The sequence below is a fragment of the Orcinus orca genome, chromosome 1 (genome assembly GCF_937001465.1).
Source record: "Orcinus orca chromosome 1, mOrcOrc1.1, whole genome shotgun sequence".
In the NCBI taxonomy this organism is placed as follows: domain Eukaryota; kingdom Metazoa; phylum Chordata; class Mammalia; order Artiodactyla; family Delphinidae; genus Orcinus; species Orcinus orca.
Genome location: NC_064559.1, coordinates 185,713,919 through 185,733,954, shown reverse-complemented (window position 1 = coordinate 185,733,954; position 20,036 = coordinate 185,713,919). Strand labels below are relative to the sequence as shown.

General features: G+C 42.8%; 1 protein-coding gene across 3 annotated transcripts in view; it reads right to left on the bottom strand.

The window, feature by feature from the left end:
- Positions 1-20,036, bottom strand: part of CSMD2 (CUB and Sushi multiple domains 2) — a 672,138-nt gene that overhangs the window by 599,428 nt on the left and 52,674 nt on the right. For all 3 annotated transcript variants that reach the window (XM_049694749.1, XM_049694771.1, XM_049694802.1), the window contains exon 2: positions 10,094-10,310. In XM_049694749.1, the coding sequence (XP_049550706.1) occupies positions 10,094-10,310 (217 nt within the window). The remainder of the gene's footprint in view (positions 1-10,093; positions 10,311-20,036) is intronic.

The window sequence follows — 20,036 nt, the reverse complement described above, 5'->3', positions numbered from 1 at the left end:
AACATCTCAAATAAACAACCTAACCTTGCACCTCAAGCAATTAGAGAAAGAAGAACAAAAAAACCCCAAAGCTGGCAGAAGGAAAGAAATCATAAAAATCAGAACAGAAATAAACGAAAAAGAAATGAAGGAAACGATACCAAAGATCAATAAAACTAAAAGCTGGTTCTTTGAGAAGAAAAACAAAATGGACATAACCATTAGCCAGACTCATCAAGAAAAAAAGGGAGAAGACTCAAATCAATAGAATTAGAAATGAAAAAGGAGAAGTAACAACTGACACTGCAGAAATACAAAAGATCATGACAGATTACTACAAGCAACTCTATGCCAATAAAATGGACAATCTGGAAGAAATGAACAAATTCTTAGAAATGCACAACCTGCCAAGACTGAATCAGGAAGAAATAGAAAATATGAACAGACCAATCACAAGCACTGAAATTGAAACTGTGATTAAAAATTTTCCAACAAACAAAAGCCCAGGACCAGATGGCTTCACCAGCGAATTCTATCAAACATTTAGAGAAGAGCTAACACCTATCCTTCTCAAACTCTTCCAAAATATAGCAGAGGGAGGAACACTTCCAAACTCATTCTACGAGGCCACCATCACCTTGATACCAAAACCAGACAAGGATGTCACAAAGAAAGAAAACTACAGGCCAATATCACTGACGAACATCAGTGAACATGGACATATATACACAGACATCAAAAACAGCGGGAACTACGAACCTGCAGCCTGCAAAAAGGAGACCCCAAATACAGTAAGATAAGCAAAATGAGAAGACAGAAAAACACACAGCAGATGAAGGAGCAAGATAAAAAAATGCAAAAATCCTCAACAAAATACTAGCAAACAGAATCCAACAGCACATTAAAAGGATCATACACCATGATCAAGTGGGGTTCATCCCAGGAATTCAAGGATTCTTCAATATACACAAATCAATTAATGTGATAAACCATCTTAACAAATTGAAGGAGAAAAACCATATGATCATCTCAATAGATGTAGAGAAAGCTTTTGACAAAATTCAACACCTGTTTATGATAAAAACCCTGCAGAAAGTAGGCATAGAGGGAACTTTCCTGAACATAATAAAGGCCATATATGACAAACCCACAGCCAACATCGTCCTCAATGGTGAAAAACTGAAAGCATTTCCACTAAGATCAGGAACAAGACAAGGTGGCCCACTCTCACCACTCTTATTCAACATAGTTTTGGAAGTTTTAGCCACAGCAATCAGAGAAGAAAAGGAAATAAAAAGAATCCAAGTCAGAAAAGAAGTAAAGCCGTCACTGTTTGCAGATGACATGATACTATACATAGAGAATCCTAAAGATGCTACCAGAAAACTACTAGAGCTAATCAATGAATTTGGTAAAGTAGCAGGATACAAAATTAATGCACAGAAATCTCTGGCATTCCTATACACTAATGATGAAAAATCTGAAAGAGAAATCAAGAAAACACTCCTATTTACCATTGCAACAAAAGAATAAAATATCTAGGAATAAACCTACCTAAGGAGACAAAAGACCTGTATGCAGAAAATTATAAGACACTGATGAAAGAAATTAAAGGTGATACAAATAGATGGAGAGATATACCGTGTTCTTGGATTGGAAGAATCAACATTGTGAAAATGACTCTACTACCCAAAGCAATCTACAGATTTAATGCAATCCCTATCAAACTACCACTGGCATTTTTCACAGAACTAGAACAAAGAATTTCACAATTTGTATGGAAACACAAAAGACCCCGAATAGCCAAAGCAATCTTGAGAACGAAAAACGGAGCTGGAGGAATCAGGCTCTCAGACTTCAGACTATACTACAAATCTACAGTAATCAACACAGTATGGTACTGGCACAAAAACAGAAAGATAGATCAATGGAACAGGATAGAAAGCCCAGAGATAAACCCATGCACATATGGTCACCTTATCTTTGATACAGGAGGCAGGAATGTACAGTGGAGAAAGGACAGCCTCTTCAATAAGTGGTGCTGGGAAAACTGGACAGGTACATGTAAAAGTATGAGATTAGATCACTCCCTAACACCATACAAAAAAATAAGCTCAAAATGGATTAAAGACCTAAATGTAAGGCCAGAAACTATCAAACTCTTAGAGGAAAACATAGGCAGAACACTCTATGACATAAATCACAGCAAGATCCTTTTTGACCCACCTCCTAGAGAAATGAAAACAAAAATAAACAAATGGGACCTAATGAAACTTCAAAGCTTTTGCACAGCAAAGGAAACCATAAAGAAGACCAAAAGACAACCCTCAGAATGGGAGAAAATATTTGCAAATGAAGGAACTGAGAAAGGATTAATCTCCAGAATTTATAAGCAGCTCATGCAGCTCAATAACAAAAGAACAAACAACCCAATCCAAAACTGGGCAGAAGACCTAAATAGACATTTCTCCAAAGAAGATATGCAGACTGCCAACAAACACATGAAAGAATGCTCAACTTCATTAATCATTAGAGAAATGCAAATCAAAACTACAATATCATCTCACACCAGTCAGAATGGCCATCATCAAGAAATCTAGGGCTTCCCTGGTGGTGCAGTGGTTGAGGGTCTGCCTGCCGATGCAGGGGACACAGGTTCGTGCCCCAGTCTGGGGGGATCCCACATGCCGCAGAGTGGCTGGGCCCGTGAGCCATGGTCGCTGAGCCTGCACGTCTGGAGCCTGTGCTCCACAACGGGAGAGGCCACAACAGTGAGAGGCCCGTGTACAGAAAAAAAAAAAAATCTAGAAACAATAAATGCTGGAGAGGGTGTGGAGAAAAGGGAACCCTCTTGCACTGTTGGTGGGAATGTAAATTGATACAGCCACTGTGGAGAACAGTATGGATGTTCCTTCAAACACTACAAATAGAACTACCATATGACCCAGCAATCCCACTACTGGGCATATACCCTGAGAAAATCATAGTTCAAAAAGAGTCATGTACCAAAATGTTCATTGCAGCTCTATTTACAATAGACCGGAGATGGAAACAACCTAAGTGTCCATCATCGGATGAATGGATAAAGAAGATGTGGCACATATATACAATGGAATATTACTCAGCCATAAAAAGAAACAAAATTGAGGTATTTGTAATGAGGTGGATAGACCTAGAGTCTGTCATACACAGGGAAGTAAGTCAGAAAGAGAAAGACAAATACCATATGCTAACACATATATATGGAATTTAAGGAAAAAAATGTCATGAAGAACCTAGGGGTAAGACAGGAATAAAGACACAGACCTACTAGAGAATGGACTTGAGGATATGGGGAGGGGGAAGGGTAAGCTGGGACAAAGCGAGAGAGAGGCATGGACATATATACACTACCAAACATAAGGTAGATAGCTAGTGGGAAGCAGCCGCATAGCACAGGGAGATCAGCTCGGTGCTTTGTGACCACTTAGAGGGGTGGGATAGGGAGGGTTATAGGGAGGGAGACGCAAGAGGGAAGAGATATGGGAACATATGTATATGTATTACTGATTCACTTTGTTATAAAGCAGAAACTAAGACACCATTGTAAAGTAATTATACTCCAATAAAGATGTAAAAAAAAAAAAAAGAAGACAGAAAATCTGACAAATTTGTAGATTTTTTACAACTTCCAAACAGGTGTCTAATGCCAGTTGAGTGAAATCTGCAACCAGCCCCAAATGACTAAAACTGCATTCCACCTTAGACTGATGACAGAATGTGGTTGCCAGCAATGGAGGGAACCACTTGCAGTGTTTCCCATAACTTGAGCCCAAATGTCTCAAATAAGGGATGCTTAGCTGTGCTTAACTGGTGCAGTTATCACCAGTGCCCTATAAACCCTCCAGTACACAGTGATGTCGTTTATTAGCAGCATCGCCATAGCTTATGTTTGCTCGTGTTCCATTGGAAAACTTCATCCCACTTTAAAGTGCAATGCAATAGGATGTTTGCCAGCACGGAAAGGCCACCTAATTGTGCAAAAGCAGAGATGTGGGGATTGTTTCAGTAATTCATCCAGGCAGGGCTGACACTGCATTATCTGAGAGGCTCTTTGTTCTTTTCTTGCTAATTTCCAAACTCCTACAGGCTCCCCAGCCTTCAGGACCAGCTCCTACTCCCATTTCCCACCCGGATCCACTATGGGAAGAACCTGATCAGCTTCTATTTGTAAATTTAATTTCAAGCAGCCAGACACTGCCTTCTGGCACCCTGGGATGTTGCTGCTTACGAATAGCTCTAGATGAAATGTGAGATGCTCTCGAGAAGGTGGCTGTGAACTCCTGGTGGAGAAAGGGAGTTGTTGGGAGATGAATGGCATCTGCATATAGAACAAGCTGTGTGCAGTGTGCCTACTGGTACCTCTTCTTTAACGATGCCAGATGCAGCTGTCAGTACCTAGCATCACTGAGAGCTCCCCATTTTGCAGAGGAGGAAACTGAAGCTCAGATGGGTTGACTCACTTGTCCAAGGTCACTGACAGAAATAGGATTAGCACACAGGTATGTCTGACGCTAAAGGCCTTCACTCCTCCTTAATCACCTGCCTCGGGATTTCTCAGCCTCAGCACCACTGGCATTTGTTGCAGCTGTCTTGTGCATGGCAGGACACTTCGCAGCATCCCGGCCTTGATCCACTAGATGCCAGGGCCCCTCTCCAGTTGTGACAACCAAAAATGTCTCCAGACATTGCCAAACGTCCCCTTGGGGTCAAAATCACCTTCAGTTGAAAACTACTGTTCTACCTCATGTCATATAAATGTATTGGGTGTGTGTGTGTCTTTTTGCTTAACTGTGTTTTCTAATTTTTTTTCTACTAACATACAAGTATTTCTTTTGTTTATATCTCATTACAGTTCAAATCAGTTTACACACACTATTTAATCTAATCCTTACCAACCAACCTATGGGGTAGATACTGATACATCCACTTCATGGATGAAGATACTGAGAGTCAAAGTGACCTGTCTACGCCAAGCAGCTAGCGAGGTGCTGGAACTCATGTCTTGCAGGTGCAAGATGTATATTTCACTGCATGGCTCAGCCACAGCCAAACGTGGTAGGAGGCTTGACTCCCAGCCTCAAGGAGCTTAGAAGGTAACTAGGAGGGAAGCCTGTTGCTCACAGCACCACCCATGACCTAGCAGCTGGAGAAAGATGAGTGGAAAGACGGCTGAGCACTGGAGTGGGGAGGTGACTCCAGCCTTTTGCTGGAATGCATCCATAAATAAATTGAAAAGGACTGAAGGTAAAGGGAGAAAAGAGAAATGCATTAAAATGCTCAAAGAGCAGAATTACAAAACTTACGCCTGTCAAGTCTGAGACGAAAGCCCCAAGTGATGCAGAGAGAACCCCACTGCAGGCTTCTTGTCAGTCCGGCCCCACTGCTGGGCTACCGTGGGATGAGCAATGCCACCCACAACGAATGACTTCCCCTGAGCCCAGTCTCTTCTCGGATGTCCGTCCTCCACATCTGCATCTCCCAGATCTAAAAAGTCTAATGGGCAGGCCACAGAGGAAGCAACAAGACAGGCATAAAAGCGCTCCAGAGCAGAAGAGCAGAAGGCCAGGAAAGATGCAAATAATGTTTATGGAGCAGCAGGGGATCCTAGGAGGTGGCTCATACACACAACCCTGTGAGGTGGGTCAGTGTCACCGCCATTTAATAGATGAGTCTCAGAGAAGCCCAACTTTGCGGAGGTCACGGCGCAGATAAATGTAGAAGCCAGCTGGGTATAAATCTTGGCCTGTCACCACCGTACCCTCCTGTCTCACGGGAAAACACTGTGAGACGAGGTGACCTACCTGTTCTGCTAGACGAATGACGAGAAACATCAGTGCACAAAATACCCTGGGATGCCTCGAGAACGCATTTTCCTGGAGACTGGAATTCACGTCAGGCTGACCTAGCTTGTTTTCTGCTTCCAAGCCAGACAGTGTGGGGTCATCCTCCACCCCCTTCCTTTTTTCATACTCGCACTCTACAATTCCTATAAACCCACCCTTAATTCCAAGTACCACACTGTCCCGTAACATCACACAAACCCACACCATCTTCTCTATTCATTATTCTAGCTCAGGTTACCTCCGTCTCTAGCCTGGCCTGGCAGACACCAGTCTGGCCCCTACCCTAACGCATTTTCCACGCTGCAGCCAGACCACGCCAAAATTCTCTGCTTAAACACCTTCATTAGAAGGACATCTACCAAACACCTACAGCCAACATCACACTTAATGGTGAAAGACTGAGTATTTTAAGATCAAGAACAAGGTAAGGATGTCCACCCTCACCACTTCTATTCAATATTATATTGAATATTGAGTATAGTCAATATTCTATCTGCTGCAATTAAGCATAAATAAATAAATGGCATCAAGATTGAAAAAGGGGCTTCCCTGGTGGCGCAGTGGTTGAGAGTCCGCCTGCCGATGCAGAGGACGTGGGTTCGCGCCCCGGTCCGGGAGGATCCCACATGCCGCGGAGCGGCTGGGCCCGTGAGCCATGGCCGCTGAGCCTGCGCGTCCAGAGCCTGTGCTCCGCGATGGGAGAGGCCACAACAGTGAGAGGCCCGCGTACCGCAAAAAAAAAAAAGATTGAAAAAGAACAAAAACTGTTTTTATTCCCAGATATTTTTTTAAAACTATCAGAACTATTAATAAGAAGTTCTTGTAAGGGATACAAGATCAATATACAAATATCAATTGTATTTCTACATATTAGCAGTGAATCATCCAAAAGTAAAATATAATGAAAAATAATTCTATTCATGACAGCAAATCAAAAAAGAACAAAAATCTTAAGAGAGATTTCCAGTTCAAGACGGAGAGCCAAGGCAACATGTTATACTCTCCTTCAACCTGACCTCCCAAGTTGTCATGGAAATAGTCTGAGGTATATAAAAAGAGAGACTATATATATCCATGTGGGAAACTAGGAAAAAGAGACAGACACCTACATGCTACAAACACTAAGGAATTTCTACAAAGATGCAGTGCTGGTGAGACCTGACTAAGAAAAAGGTTCACTAGACAGGATGCTGACAGAGAAATATAGCTTAAAATGTGTTCTCAAGAAGTAACTTTAACCACTAGCGGAATAAAAATCAGAGACGAGGCAAAGAACACTTGTGCTTAAAGATGGAGAAACGGAAATCATAGTAAGGAAGCTTAAAAACAGAAAGTATTAAATATTATACAAGAACAAATACATCAGTTATCACCAAAAATTGTGAGTGAATTAAACCTTTCTGTTAAAGAGTAAAAATTCTCATGAAAGATTTAAAAACAAAACTCTAAAAGATACATAGAAAACAATGACATAGAAATATTAAAAATAGAGAAATTAGCAAAGATGGGTGATAAATGCAAACCCAAAAGATAATAAAACTAGTATCAAAGTAGAATTTAAGGCAAAAAAGGGGGATAAATATAACTTTTACATTGGAAGAATTATAATTCACTCTGAAGATCTGATGTTTACAAATACTGACATACTGAAGAAATAACATCAACATATGTAAAGTAAAAACTTAGAAATAAAGGGAGAAAATGATAAAAATAATAGTGAAAATGTGAAAACAATAAGTTGCTTATCCTTGACAAAAATCACTTAGACAATAAATAAGAAATGAGAAAAATTAAACAATACTAATAACATGAATTTGTTCACCCTTCCACCACAGAATACGTGTTCTTTTCAAATACTCAGAACGTTTACCAAAAATGATCTCATACTGAGAAAAAAAGGCAACAACTTCTCCAAAATAGAAATCATAATCTGAACATAATGCAATACAACTAGATAATAACTTCTTAAGTATAAAAAAATACTACTTGGAAATTTTGAGGGAAAAAACCCTAGAGTCAAGGAAGGAACGAAACTGCAGTTAGAATTATTTATTTTAAAAATAACGACTATCATCAAAACGTATGCAATATGGTCAAGGTTGCACTTAGGGGAAAATGCCTCAATGATTTTAATATCCAACAAGAGGTAATGAAACTAATTCAGTTCATGAAAACAGCAAAAGAACACCACCAGCCCAAGGTAAGTGGGAGGGAAGAATGAATAAAGATAAAAGCAGAAGTCAACAAGTCAGGTAATAGGAAAGGGATAAAACTGATAGCCCTAGAGTTGGGACTCTTAAAAGACCAATAAAAGAGGCAAACTTCTGGCAAGACTAAGTAAGTAAAAAGAAAGAAAATGCAAATACGCGGGAGCAGATACAAGAAAGCGGACGTGATCCCAGATAGTGTGGAGGTAGAAATGCTGTATGGGAAAACCATATAATTCTGAAATGAACCAAAATGAGCACATCAGGCAGATGACAGGCATGAGGAGCCCGAGCAGGGATGACCTTGTGGAGGTGCAAAACCCAGGAGCCTTCTCCTCAAACACAGCTGGTTGGCCAGAGTGGGCTGTGCCCTGGCTGGGAATACATCCAGGGACCCCCTGCCAGGACCACCTCCTTAGGTCCCAGAACCCGCACCCTTCCCGGCCGGAGCCATCCCACCTCTGGGGGTCTTCCACGCTTCACTCTCAGAACCAGAGAACTCAAATGGCAGAAGATAGAGCTTTGACCACACGTGCGTGGACCCTGCCTAAAGAGAAAAAAGAGCTGGAAGAACTTCAGGACGCAGAATAGGCCTCCAGTCATCTGCACCCCAACCAGCCGCCCCACTGGCCTGATCTGACTTTCTGTCTTTCAACATCCCTCAAGGGTCTGCGCCGGTGCCCCACCGATGGGGTCACTGGAGCTCGACATCTGATGGTGACCTTGTCCAGTCTCCTGGTTTTAAGCACTAACCAGTCCTAGTCTCCCAGCTTTATATCTCTAGCCCCGATGTCCTTGAACTCTAAACTCACATATTGAAGTCCAGGCCTGCCCCCTTCCCAATGAGCATGTCACGTCCTTGAAGACAGTAGCTTTGTTTTGCTCACTGCTGCGTCCCCAGCACCCAGGCCAGTGTCTGGAACATACTAGGTGCTCATGAAATATTTGCAGAATGAGTAAGTGAAGAGCACTCCAGTCCCTCCACCCAAGTTTCACTGAACACCTACTGTGTGCCAATCCCTGTGCAATGTCAAGGGCAGATGGACAAGCCTGGTCTTGTCTAAGAGGAACCACTAGTCAGGGGAGCCCCAGATGCCCATCCCAGCTGCAGACATGGCAGCTCACCTCTGCACTGCCCTGAGAGGGCAGGGAGCAAGCAAGAAGAGGGCTGGCTCAGTCCTGGGAATGTTGTCTGTGACTCTGATCCAAGAGCATCTTAAACAAAGCCTTGAGGACCCCGGGGTCCCCAGGGCTTGGCTGGTAAGCCATGAACCCTTTGTCTCCCTGGGAGCTCAAAGTGTATCTTGCAGGACCAGGACAAGTCTTGCCATGGAGGCACGGAAAGCCACCAGGTCAACAAAACCTGGAGAGCTATGACCCTGGGGCCTTGATCTTTGCCCCCACAAAGTCTGTTCTTCCTGCAGAGGTGGGAGGAGCCTTCCTCCCTGTCTCCCTCCTTGATGTGAACTCTCTCCTTGGGAGGTAGCTCAGAAGCACAGGAAAGCAGTCTCGTCCTCTCCATTGTTCCCTCTTCTATCGAGTGCGCTGCGGTTTAAAAGGTAGAAACTTCCCTAAATTCTCCATTCTGTACCCACAGCCAAAGCCATGCAAATGCAAGGCAAAATCCAACAAAGTATTGATGGTTTTCAAGTCGGGGATGTAAGACATAGTTGCTACTAGCCTTCAGTTCATATCTGCTGGGTCCAAGGGATATATTTCTGTGTGTGCAAAAGGTGTGCACACACACACACACATATGCATGCGAAATCAGCTGTAACAGAAAGACTTGAATTGCTCTGTGTGTTTTCTATCTAGTCTTCCCAATGGTCCTACAAAACCTCCTGCCTGCTGGGAACTTCTAAGCAGGAGAAAGGAATTGGGAAACGTAAAGAAAGCAGAGGAGTTCAGGGCAGGCCTCATAAAAACAGGTCTTTCTTGATGACAATTCACCCTGCCTAGTTCTTCCTCTCAGCAAGCTTGGCTCAGGCCCAGCTGTTGGCCACGGGGAGGAGGGGGTGATACCTGATTCGCAGGTTCTCTGGCTGGGGTGGCCCATCAAACACCGACAGGACGTCAAAGTCCTCCTCCAGGGCGAAGGACTGGAACACAAGCTGGATCCGATGCTGGTCCTCCGCTGTGATGGTCCACGTGCAGTTGGCGTAATTGGGGTAGCCATACGGGAACCCTGGGCTCTCAACGGTGCCATTGGGACCCTGCAGTTGGAACGTGCAGTTCTGGCCTGGGAGAGAGAAAGGGGGCTGTTCAGTACGGCCAGAAGAACTCTGAGAATCTCCCAGAGAGATGGGAGCAGTGTGTTAGAGGCGCATGAACCCCCTCTTCCAAGTGTTTCCTCTGGACCAGCCCACGCTCAGTGCAGAGGGAAGGAAGGTGGGTGACTGACACACTGAGTGCCAGCTTGCTTGTGCCGTGAGCTGTCCAGGTGATAAAATGGGCATCGTTGTACTCAAGCCTTAGAACAACCCTTGAGGTAGGAAACAATGCTGAGTTTGAACTAAAAGGCCAGCAGACCAGGTGGAACTTCCTCTTTACAACGTTAAATGCCAGACTGATGATGTCAAATTTTCTCCATTGTCCACGGCCTCCTGACCCTCCACCCTCCTCTTCTCAGCCCCAGCCCCCTCCTCCCATCTCCACAGAGAATAAAAGTCATCAGTGGGGATTCCGTTGTCGTCCCAATTCCAAATCCGTCTAGCCCGCCCCACACGGTCTTCCTTCCTCTTGCAGATCAACTAGCCCTCCTGCAATCTAAACATATCCCTTCTATGTGCCCTTTGGATCCCATCCTTGCCTAATCTTCAAGAACCTTATATACGTTTCTCTCTTACGTACGTTCCAAGTGTTCAATCATTTCCTCTCCACTGGAACTTTCCCATTTTAAATGTGTTCAAGACTCTCCTTAAAAACCCAACTCCCCATTCCACTTCTCTTCTCCCTCCAGCCTTGTCTCTCTCTTCCCCTTCTCAGCCAAAGTGTTAGAAAACACAACCTGTCTGTCCTTTCTGTCTCTATTTCCTTACTCCCAGCCCGTCAGTTCTGGCTTCTGGTCCTGTCAATCCACCCAAACAGGTCACCGATGGGTCCAGTGGATCTCGTTCAGCCCTCATTTTAACAGACCTCTCAGCTGCCTCTAACACTGTTGCCTCCTTTCTGGAATCACGCCTCCCAGGCCAGAGCATCTCAGACTATACACTGCACATGAGCAGCACCTGGGGACCTGGCTGGCATTTAGATTCCGATGTACAGCACCTGGGAGGGGCCAGAGAGCCTGCTTGTTTACCTGGTGCCCTGCAGATGCAATGATGCTTTGAGCAGCCTGGTCCCCGGCTTCCTCCCATACCGCTCACTCTCCATCCTTCCTCCCATGGCTCTTTCTCTGGCTCCTCTCCAGGCTCAGTGTTGGGGCCTCTCCTCCTCTCTGTCTGGTCTAGAGGACCTCCACTTGTGCACTGATGACTCACAACTTCACAGTCCAGGCCAGACCTCTCTCTGAGCTCCAGACCTGACACCTCCTTTGGGATGTTCAGGCTCGTGATGTCCTCCACCTACCCTTTCCTGACACTTTCCTCTCCTTCACAACCCCATGGACAACCGATCACCCTGTCTCTGTCTCTACTTCCCTCGACCCCACAGCACCTCTCCCCCAGACTGCCATAAAAACTACCTCCTAACTGGTCAACTGTGTTTACCCTGGTCCTTGCCAACACTACAGCTGGAGGTGTCTTTTCAAAACAGAAATCTGATCAGGTGACCTCCCCTTTCCTCCACCGACATCAAACCTCCCATAGCTCATCATTGCTCTTCAGTAAGGCAAAATCACTTGTAGACCTATGAGGGTCTCTGTACGGTTTGGCCCTTAGTGACCTCTTACCCTTGTGTCCACTAGCTTTCCAGCCAAACCCCACCCTTCTAAAGGACTTGAACAGACATTTTTCCAAAGAACATATATAAAAGGCCAACAGGTACATGAAAAGATGCTCAACATCACTAGTCATTACGGAAATGCCAATTAAAAACACAATGAGATATAACCTCATGCCTGTTAGAATGGCCATCATCAAAACGACAAGAGATAACAAGTGCTGGCAGGGATGTAGAGAAAATGGAACTCTTGTGCACTGTCGGTGGGATTGTAAATTGGGGCAGCCACTGCTGAAAACAGTATGGAGGATCCTCAAAAAATTAAGAATAGAACTATCACATGATCCAGCAATTCCACTTCTGGGAATATATTCAAATGTAACAAAAACACTAACTTGAAAAGATATCTGCGCCTCCACGTTCATAGAAGCATTACTTACAATAAACAAGACATGGAAACAACCTAAGTGTCCATCGATAGACGAATGGATAAATTAGTTGTGAGATACACACACACACACAAACACACACACAAATATTATTCAGCCATAAAAAAAAAAGGAAATCTTACCATTTGCAACACCATGAATGGACCTCGAAGGCATTACGCTAAGTGAAGTAAGTCAGAGAAGAAGAGATAAATACTGTATGAGCTCACTTATATGTGGAACCTGAACAAACAAACAAACAAACCCAAAAACCAGACTCACAGAAGAACAGATCAGACTTGCAGTTATCAGAGGCGGGGGGGGAGGGGAATTGGAGGAAGGTGGTCAAAAGGTACAAAATCCCACTTGTAAAATAAATAAGTACTAGTGATGTAACGCACATGACGACTATCGCGGACACTGTTGTGTGATATCCAGGTAAGTTGTTTGGAGAGTAGATCCTAAGAGTTCTCATCACAAAGAGAACATTTGTTCCTTTCTTCTTTTCCTTTTATTGTTTTTATATGAGATAATGGTGAAATAATGGTTGTTAGCTGAGCCTATTGTGGTAATCATTTCACAATATACAAAAATCAAACCAACATGCTGTATGTCTTAAATTTACACGGTGATATGTGTCACAGATGTATATCTGTCAGAAAAAAACACCCCGCCCTTCTCAGTCCTTTGTACTGGCCACACTCTCACTGCACAGCCACAGGGCCTTTGGGTATGCTGTTCTCTCTTCCAGATGTCTAGTCAACTGTCTCTCCTTGACTAGTTCAAACCCCCTATCATATGCTCTCATGATACCATCACCTCTCCTTGGTAGCACTTATCACAGAAGCAAATGTCCATGCTTCCATGTGATTCATTCATAAGTATCTGTTTTCTTGCCAGGCTGTAAGCTGCATGAGAAGACAGACCATACTTGAGTTTTCCCGTCTTTGAATCCATAGCCCAAGCTCAGTACCAGACGCATGGTAAGTTCTCATTCATTTAATACAGTGCTTGTATTTAGTGAGTGTTTGGCTAGACACTCCTCTGAGAACTTCACATATATTAATTTGTTTAATCCTCACAACAGCCCTAGAAGGTGGATACTATTCATATCACCTCCATTTTACAGATGAAGAACTAAGGCAAAGAGAAATTGAGGAAGGGGTCCAAGCCACCCCGTTACTCAGAGATGGGATTCAAAAGTAAGCAGTCCACTTCAGATCCACCTTAACTATGATGCTGATAAACGGACTCAACACTAATTTTTTTAAAGCCCACTTTAGGGATTAACTGACAAGGACAGTTAATCTCTAAAATGACTTTAATATTGAAAAATCTCTTTTAACAGAAAAGAGGGATAACACAAAGTATCCCATTTAAAGAGGAAAAAAAAAGCTAAGGTCTTATGAATAAATGCTAAATGGGCATTTAATAAAATTAGACATGTAACCCTGATTGAAATAAGCATTTGGAAGTAGGAGAAAGAATATTTCCTTAGCATGATAGAGCAACCATTTTAAAACAATAACTTACATCCTACTTACGGTGAAATGCCTGATTAAGATCAGGAATGAGATAGAAATGCTACTATCACCTCTGAGGTTTCATGCTTTATTGGAAGAGCTAATCCATGCGATGCAAGAAAAAGAAAGGAGAAAGGAGCAAGCAGAATTATGATTTGCAGATGATATATTAATATACCCAGAAAACCCAGGAGAATCAATTAGGAAGCTATTAGAACAAATAAGAAATTTCAGTAAAGTAGCCAAACACAAAATAAGTATACAAAATCAATGACATTTTCCATATGCAAGTGACAGATAAAAATATAAAGAAAAAAGGTCTTATTTATGATAACTACAAAATGCATATAATAAATGGAAATAAACTTAAACAGGCAGTCACTGTATAAAAATAACATTTAGAGAAGGATAAAAAATTTGAATAATTGGAGAGACATATGTAATCTTGAGTGGAAGACTAACTTCTGAAAGGTTAATTTGGAATATTAACCTTTTGAAAAGTTAATTTATAAGCTTAGTGCAATTCTGATCAAAAGCCCAATAACCTGTTTTAAATTTAGTAAAAGTGTGCCTAAGTTTAACTGGAAGAAATAGACAGTCGCAGACAATGGATATTTTTTGAAAAGGTAGAAACTGTAGTATTCTCATTCTACAAGATACTAAACGGAATCACCGAATGATGCTTTGAAAATAGTGTGGAGGTGGCCCAAGGGTGGACAGGCAGAACATGACACAGTATCACAGCAATAGTTTTAAATAGACGTAAAAATTAAAATATATATATAAGCATTAAAAATCAGTGAGAAAAGAAAAACATTTTGCAAGGTCAACTAATTAACTGTTTGAGAAAAGAATTAAGTTATCTTGTCAATTCACACCATATACTAAACTAAGTTTTTTAAAAAGTCAAAAAATAGAAGAACATATACACAAATAATTATCTGACTGTGATTTTCTGAATGTAAAAGCTGTGGAAAAGGGCTTCCCTGGTGGTGCAGTGGTTGAGAGTCCGCCTGCCGATGCAGGGGACACGGGTTCGTGCCCTGGTCCGGGAAGATCCCACATGCCGCGGAGCGGCTGGGCCCGTGAGCCATGGCCGCTGAGCCTGCGCTTCCGGAGCCTGTGGTCCGCAACAGGAGAGGCCACAACAGTGAGAGCCCCGCGTACCGCAAAAAAAAAAAAAAAAAGCTGTGGAAGATACTACAAGACTGATAGTTTATACAGAAAGTATGTGTAGGTCAAAAATAGAAACAAAATCAAAAGGCACACAAAAAGGTTAGGTAGAAAAGTATCAATAAAACAGTTAATACAGAAAGAGCTATTAGTAACCAGTAGGAAAACAACAAGCACTATAATTAAAAAGCTGGACAGGGTCTTGAATAAGTTAGTTCCTAAAGGAAGACATAAATGGCTCAGAACCCAGAAAAAATATTCAACTACAGTAATAATGAAATAAAGCTCCTATCTCCACAACTTTTAAAGGAGCCCCCTGGTTCATGTTCCTGAACTTCACCCCACTGGCACTGGCACCAGATCTACTCAGCTCATGTCTCTGAAATCTGTCTGGTGATGTCATTGCACTATGTCATTCACTCACTCATTCATTCATTCCTCTAGGTTAGACCCTGTGATGGGCCTTGGGGCCTGGATCATAGACCCAGACATAAGCAAATACTTCCACATGGCCATACTGTGCTACAGGGCTGCACAGAATGATCCCGGAGTATACACCCAACAGGGGTCACACTTGAGGACCACCCTCATTCGTGTCCTGGTCAACCACTGATACCAACATTCACCACCATCCCCAGCACCCCATCTGTTGTGTGGGTCTGCAGTTTCTGATTCAGAACCTGGGTATGAACAGCATCTTGTGCTGCGGAGAAAGAAATCAGGGGGACTCTAAACAGAGACCCTGGGAACACTTTCCGTGTACAGAGACAAGAAAGGTGATAGAGTAGGAGGCAGGAAGGCAGGCATAATGGTGGGAGGAGAACCAGAGTGCAGTTCCATACAGAAGAAGGTGACTCAGGGCATTGAGCACCACAGGGAGGCTAAGGTGAGGGTCTGGGATGAGGTCACTCGGTTTGATGTCTAAATGGTCCCTCTGGAGGTAAGGATGCTGAGAGTGGGAGCTCTGTCCTGGTTCCTGTTGCATCCCCAGTGCCGAGAATTCAATAAGTACTTGCAGAATGGATGCATGAACTTCAGCAAAGACAGGTGGCAGGTGACACGGTGGACAGAGGCCAGATTGTAAATAAGTAAAGGCAAGATTGGCTGGTGAGAAGGGAGAGGCCATTATATTTTAAACAATAATGTATATATCTTCCTCCTTGCAGAAAATTTGGAAAATATAGGCAAGAATTAACAAAAGAGGAAACACTACAATCTCCCCTTCCTCTCAGAGGCAACCGATGTTAATATTTTCTTTTTTTTCTAGATTTTTCCATGCATATTTCACATCGTTGAGATAATATTATATATATAATTTTGTGGGCTCTTTTTTCAGTCAATTATTCTTCAGTTTTAAGTTGTAAAAGGCCATGTTACTTGTAATATACATGGCTATGCATACATGCAACACAAAGATGTATAAGGACAAACGGGTCGCCAATCTCTCTCCCTTCTACCCACTCCAAAGCTACCAAAGTTAACCGGCAGGTAACTCTCTCCCCTCCAACCTTCTCATCTCTCATGCAAACAAAGACACATTCCGGGAGAATTTTTATTATTTTTTTTTTAAATGAAATCGTAGTTGCACTCACTTCTCTGCAACCTGCTTTCTCATTTAACACTACATTGGGGACACCTTCCAGGTCAGTAGAGCCATATCTAACTGATTTTTTATATAAATGTGTAATATTCCACAGCCTGGATGTATCTCAATGTATTCAACCACTCCCCTGCTGATGGCCGTTCAAGTCATTTCTCGGTTTTCTTTTGCAACGATTCAGTAAATGTGACAACATGAACTCTCCCGCCCCAAGATACTGAACTCATAAACAGCATTTTAAATGGACGTGCCACGTTCTAGTATATGGTTATACTAGAATTGACTCAACCATTCTCCTTCTGTCAAGCATTTAAATTGTTTCTGGATATTTTTTTCTGTTATAAGTAAGACCTGGCCTCTTAGTAAAGTCTGGTGACAGCATGCTGGTCAGTGCGGTGGAAAATGCTTTTCCATGGCCGGAGTCCCAGACCGAGTGTTCACTTAAGTGGTAACTGCATCCAGCTTTGGTTTCTGGGGGGGTGTGCTGTCCATAGGAGGCTGGCTGATCTCTGTGGCAGGCGCTGTAGGAGAGGGTTAGACAGGGCTGGAACCCCGACTCATTTGGAAGTCTCCCGGGAATCAAACGTTGGTTAGTGAGTTGAGAAAGTTATAACCCAGTATGGAGGTTCCTTAAAAAACTACAAATAGAACTACCATACGACCCAGCAATCCCACTACTGGGCATATACCCGGAGAAAACCATAATTCAAAAAGACACAGGCATTCCAATGTTCACTGCAGCACTATTGACAATAGCCAGGTCATGGAAGCAACCTAAATGCCCATCGACAGATGAAGGGATAAAGAAGATGCCCTCAATAATTTTAATTCCTCCCTTGAGGAACTCTCTGATAAAATTCTGGGCTCATTTTCCACTGTGGTGTTTATTTTTTCTCACTGAGTTACATATTTATATCTTCTATGCATCACATGTGTTACATATACATTTGTAGTCGTTTTGGCCTTTTAATTTTATGATGACATACAAAGGTATCTAAATTTTATGTTCTTCAATATTCCATGAGTTCTTACTGTTTTTCTTATTAATTTGTGCTAACTCTTTAGAGAATCAGGATTTCACTCTTTTGTCATATTTGCTGAAAAGGTGGTTTTTCACCTGTTGTGTGCTTTTTGTTCCATTTAGTTTTTTCATGTAGAATGAAATGGTCGGTTTTTACAGGCAGCCATCTTTACCTGTCTCTTTCTTGGTAATATTTTTTTTTCCTTTACTGACGTTTAGAAAGATTTCTCTCTGGCTTCTCATCCTACTCAACACAGCAGCCAAAGTCCTTGCCACATCTCAGAAGCCCTACTTGAACGGACACTTCGCTGCCCCTGACCTTCTCTACTGTCATTCATCCCTTCATACCTGTGATGGGCCATGATACCTAAGCCCATCCCATGCCCACCTTGGGACCCTGCACTTGCTCGACCTCCAGCCCAGAAAGCTCTTCCCCAAGAGCTGTGTGACCCGATCCCTCACTTCCTTCAGCCTGAGTCAAGTAACCTCACCTCACAGCCCATGAAATCCAAGCCTCCCTCCTCTCACGCCAGCCCTCCAGGTTCCTGCTTTATTTTTTCCACAACACTGAGCATCCTCTGACATCTATTTTCTTGTCTATTTTCAGTGGCCCCCTACCCCGATAGAATGCCATCTCCATAAAAGCAGGGGAGCTATTTTGTTTCTACTCTCTCTCCAGCTCCCAGACCTGTACCTGGCACACAGCAGACGCTCCCACAAGAGTTGTTGGTTGAATGAATGATTCATGCATATTCACTGCCTACCCAGCTCTCTGTGCTTGGAATGCTCTCTCTCTAGTTCCCTCACCCAGCTAACTCCAGGAACACTAAGACTGGTTACCTCCTCCAGGGAGCCCTCTTGGAACCCTCGAGATAAATGGCAAGTATTCTTCCTTTGTTTGCTCACCCTTAGCGAATGAATTAGTGAACCAGTGAATATCACTGCTTTCACCAATGGTGACATAATGGATATGTTTATGTGGCTTCTCTAGCCATAGACTCATTGAGATTTCATTCATAGTTTTATCTCTAGCACCTAGCTCAATACTTGCCCATAGTAGTCACTCCATAGATATTTTTGGAATGAATGGATGAGTGAAATGAATTAATCTTTTTATAATACCCAGAAGACACCTACCAACCTACCATTTGTGTATGTATGGCGTATTCTGAAGGTGGCTTCGTGATAAGGTTAAAAGCTTGGGTTTTGGAAACAAAAAGCCTTCGGTTCAAATTTCAGTTTTGCCACTTAATACTTTGTGGGCAATTTATGTAAACTCTTTAAACTCTCATTTCAACATCTTTAAAATTAACAACCACTTCTAGGATGGTTGTACAGATTAATGTGATAATATCTTCTAAATTGCTAAATACTCAGTATAGTACCTGACACACTATAAGTAATCAATAAATACCAGCTAATCTTTCAGTAAAGGTTTGTACTTTTCTTTATATAGGTCTCGGTCACATCTTGTTAAGGTTATTCCTAGACGTTTTATGCCCTTTTTCTTGCTCTAGTGAATGACATTTTTTCCCGTTATTTTTTTTCTAGCTGGTTATTACTGATATACAGAAAACCTATTGATTTTTATGTAGTCATCTGGCATCCAACTGGGTCTCTGAACTCTTATTAATTCTAAAGATTTCTCAGTTGATTCCCTTGGGTGTTTTAGGTACACAATCATGTCTACAAATAATGGTAATTTTGAGGAGATAACTCTTTTGAGAAGTTTGGCAGGAAAATTCAATCCAATTCTGCAAATACCTATTGACTGATATGGTCAGTTTTGGACAAATTTTGTTGGAGAAGCCTGTGGGACATCCAGACAGAGACGGCCAGAAAGCAATTAGGGCCGTAGACTGGAATGCGGGAGTGCAATCTGGGTTGGAGAGATGGATTTGTGGAAACCATGCAATTAATGAGACTGCCCTAAGAGGAAACACAGAGGAGTGTGGTAGATGCCAGGTAAGCCATGCCCACTAGACATCTCACCTGCACACAGGCAGCCCACTGTATATCTCACTTCTACAATGGGACTCTGGCTTATCTCTGTGTCTGCCTTCTGCAGGGGCACCTTGTCTGGACAGGTGGGAGAAGCAGGGGCCAAACAGTATCTTTGGCCTCTGCAGTCACTTTAGTTGTGAACCAGAAGCCAGGGTCATAGAGACGCTGGCACTGGGCCTCATCTTAGCCCCTCTCCCCTGCACATTATGCTGGTCACACCAAATAGCTCATCATCTACAAACACCCCACGATCTTTCAGGCCGTACAATGCTTGGCCCATTGCCTGGAATGCCTTTCCCTTACCTTCTCGACCTAGGAAACCTTACTCACTGTTCCA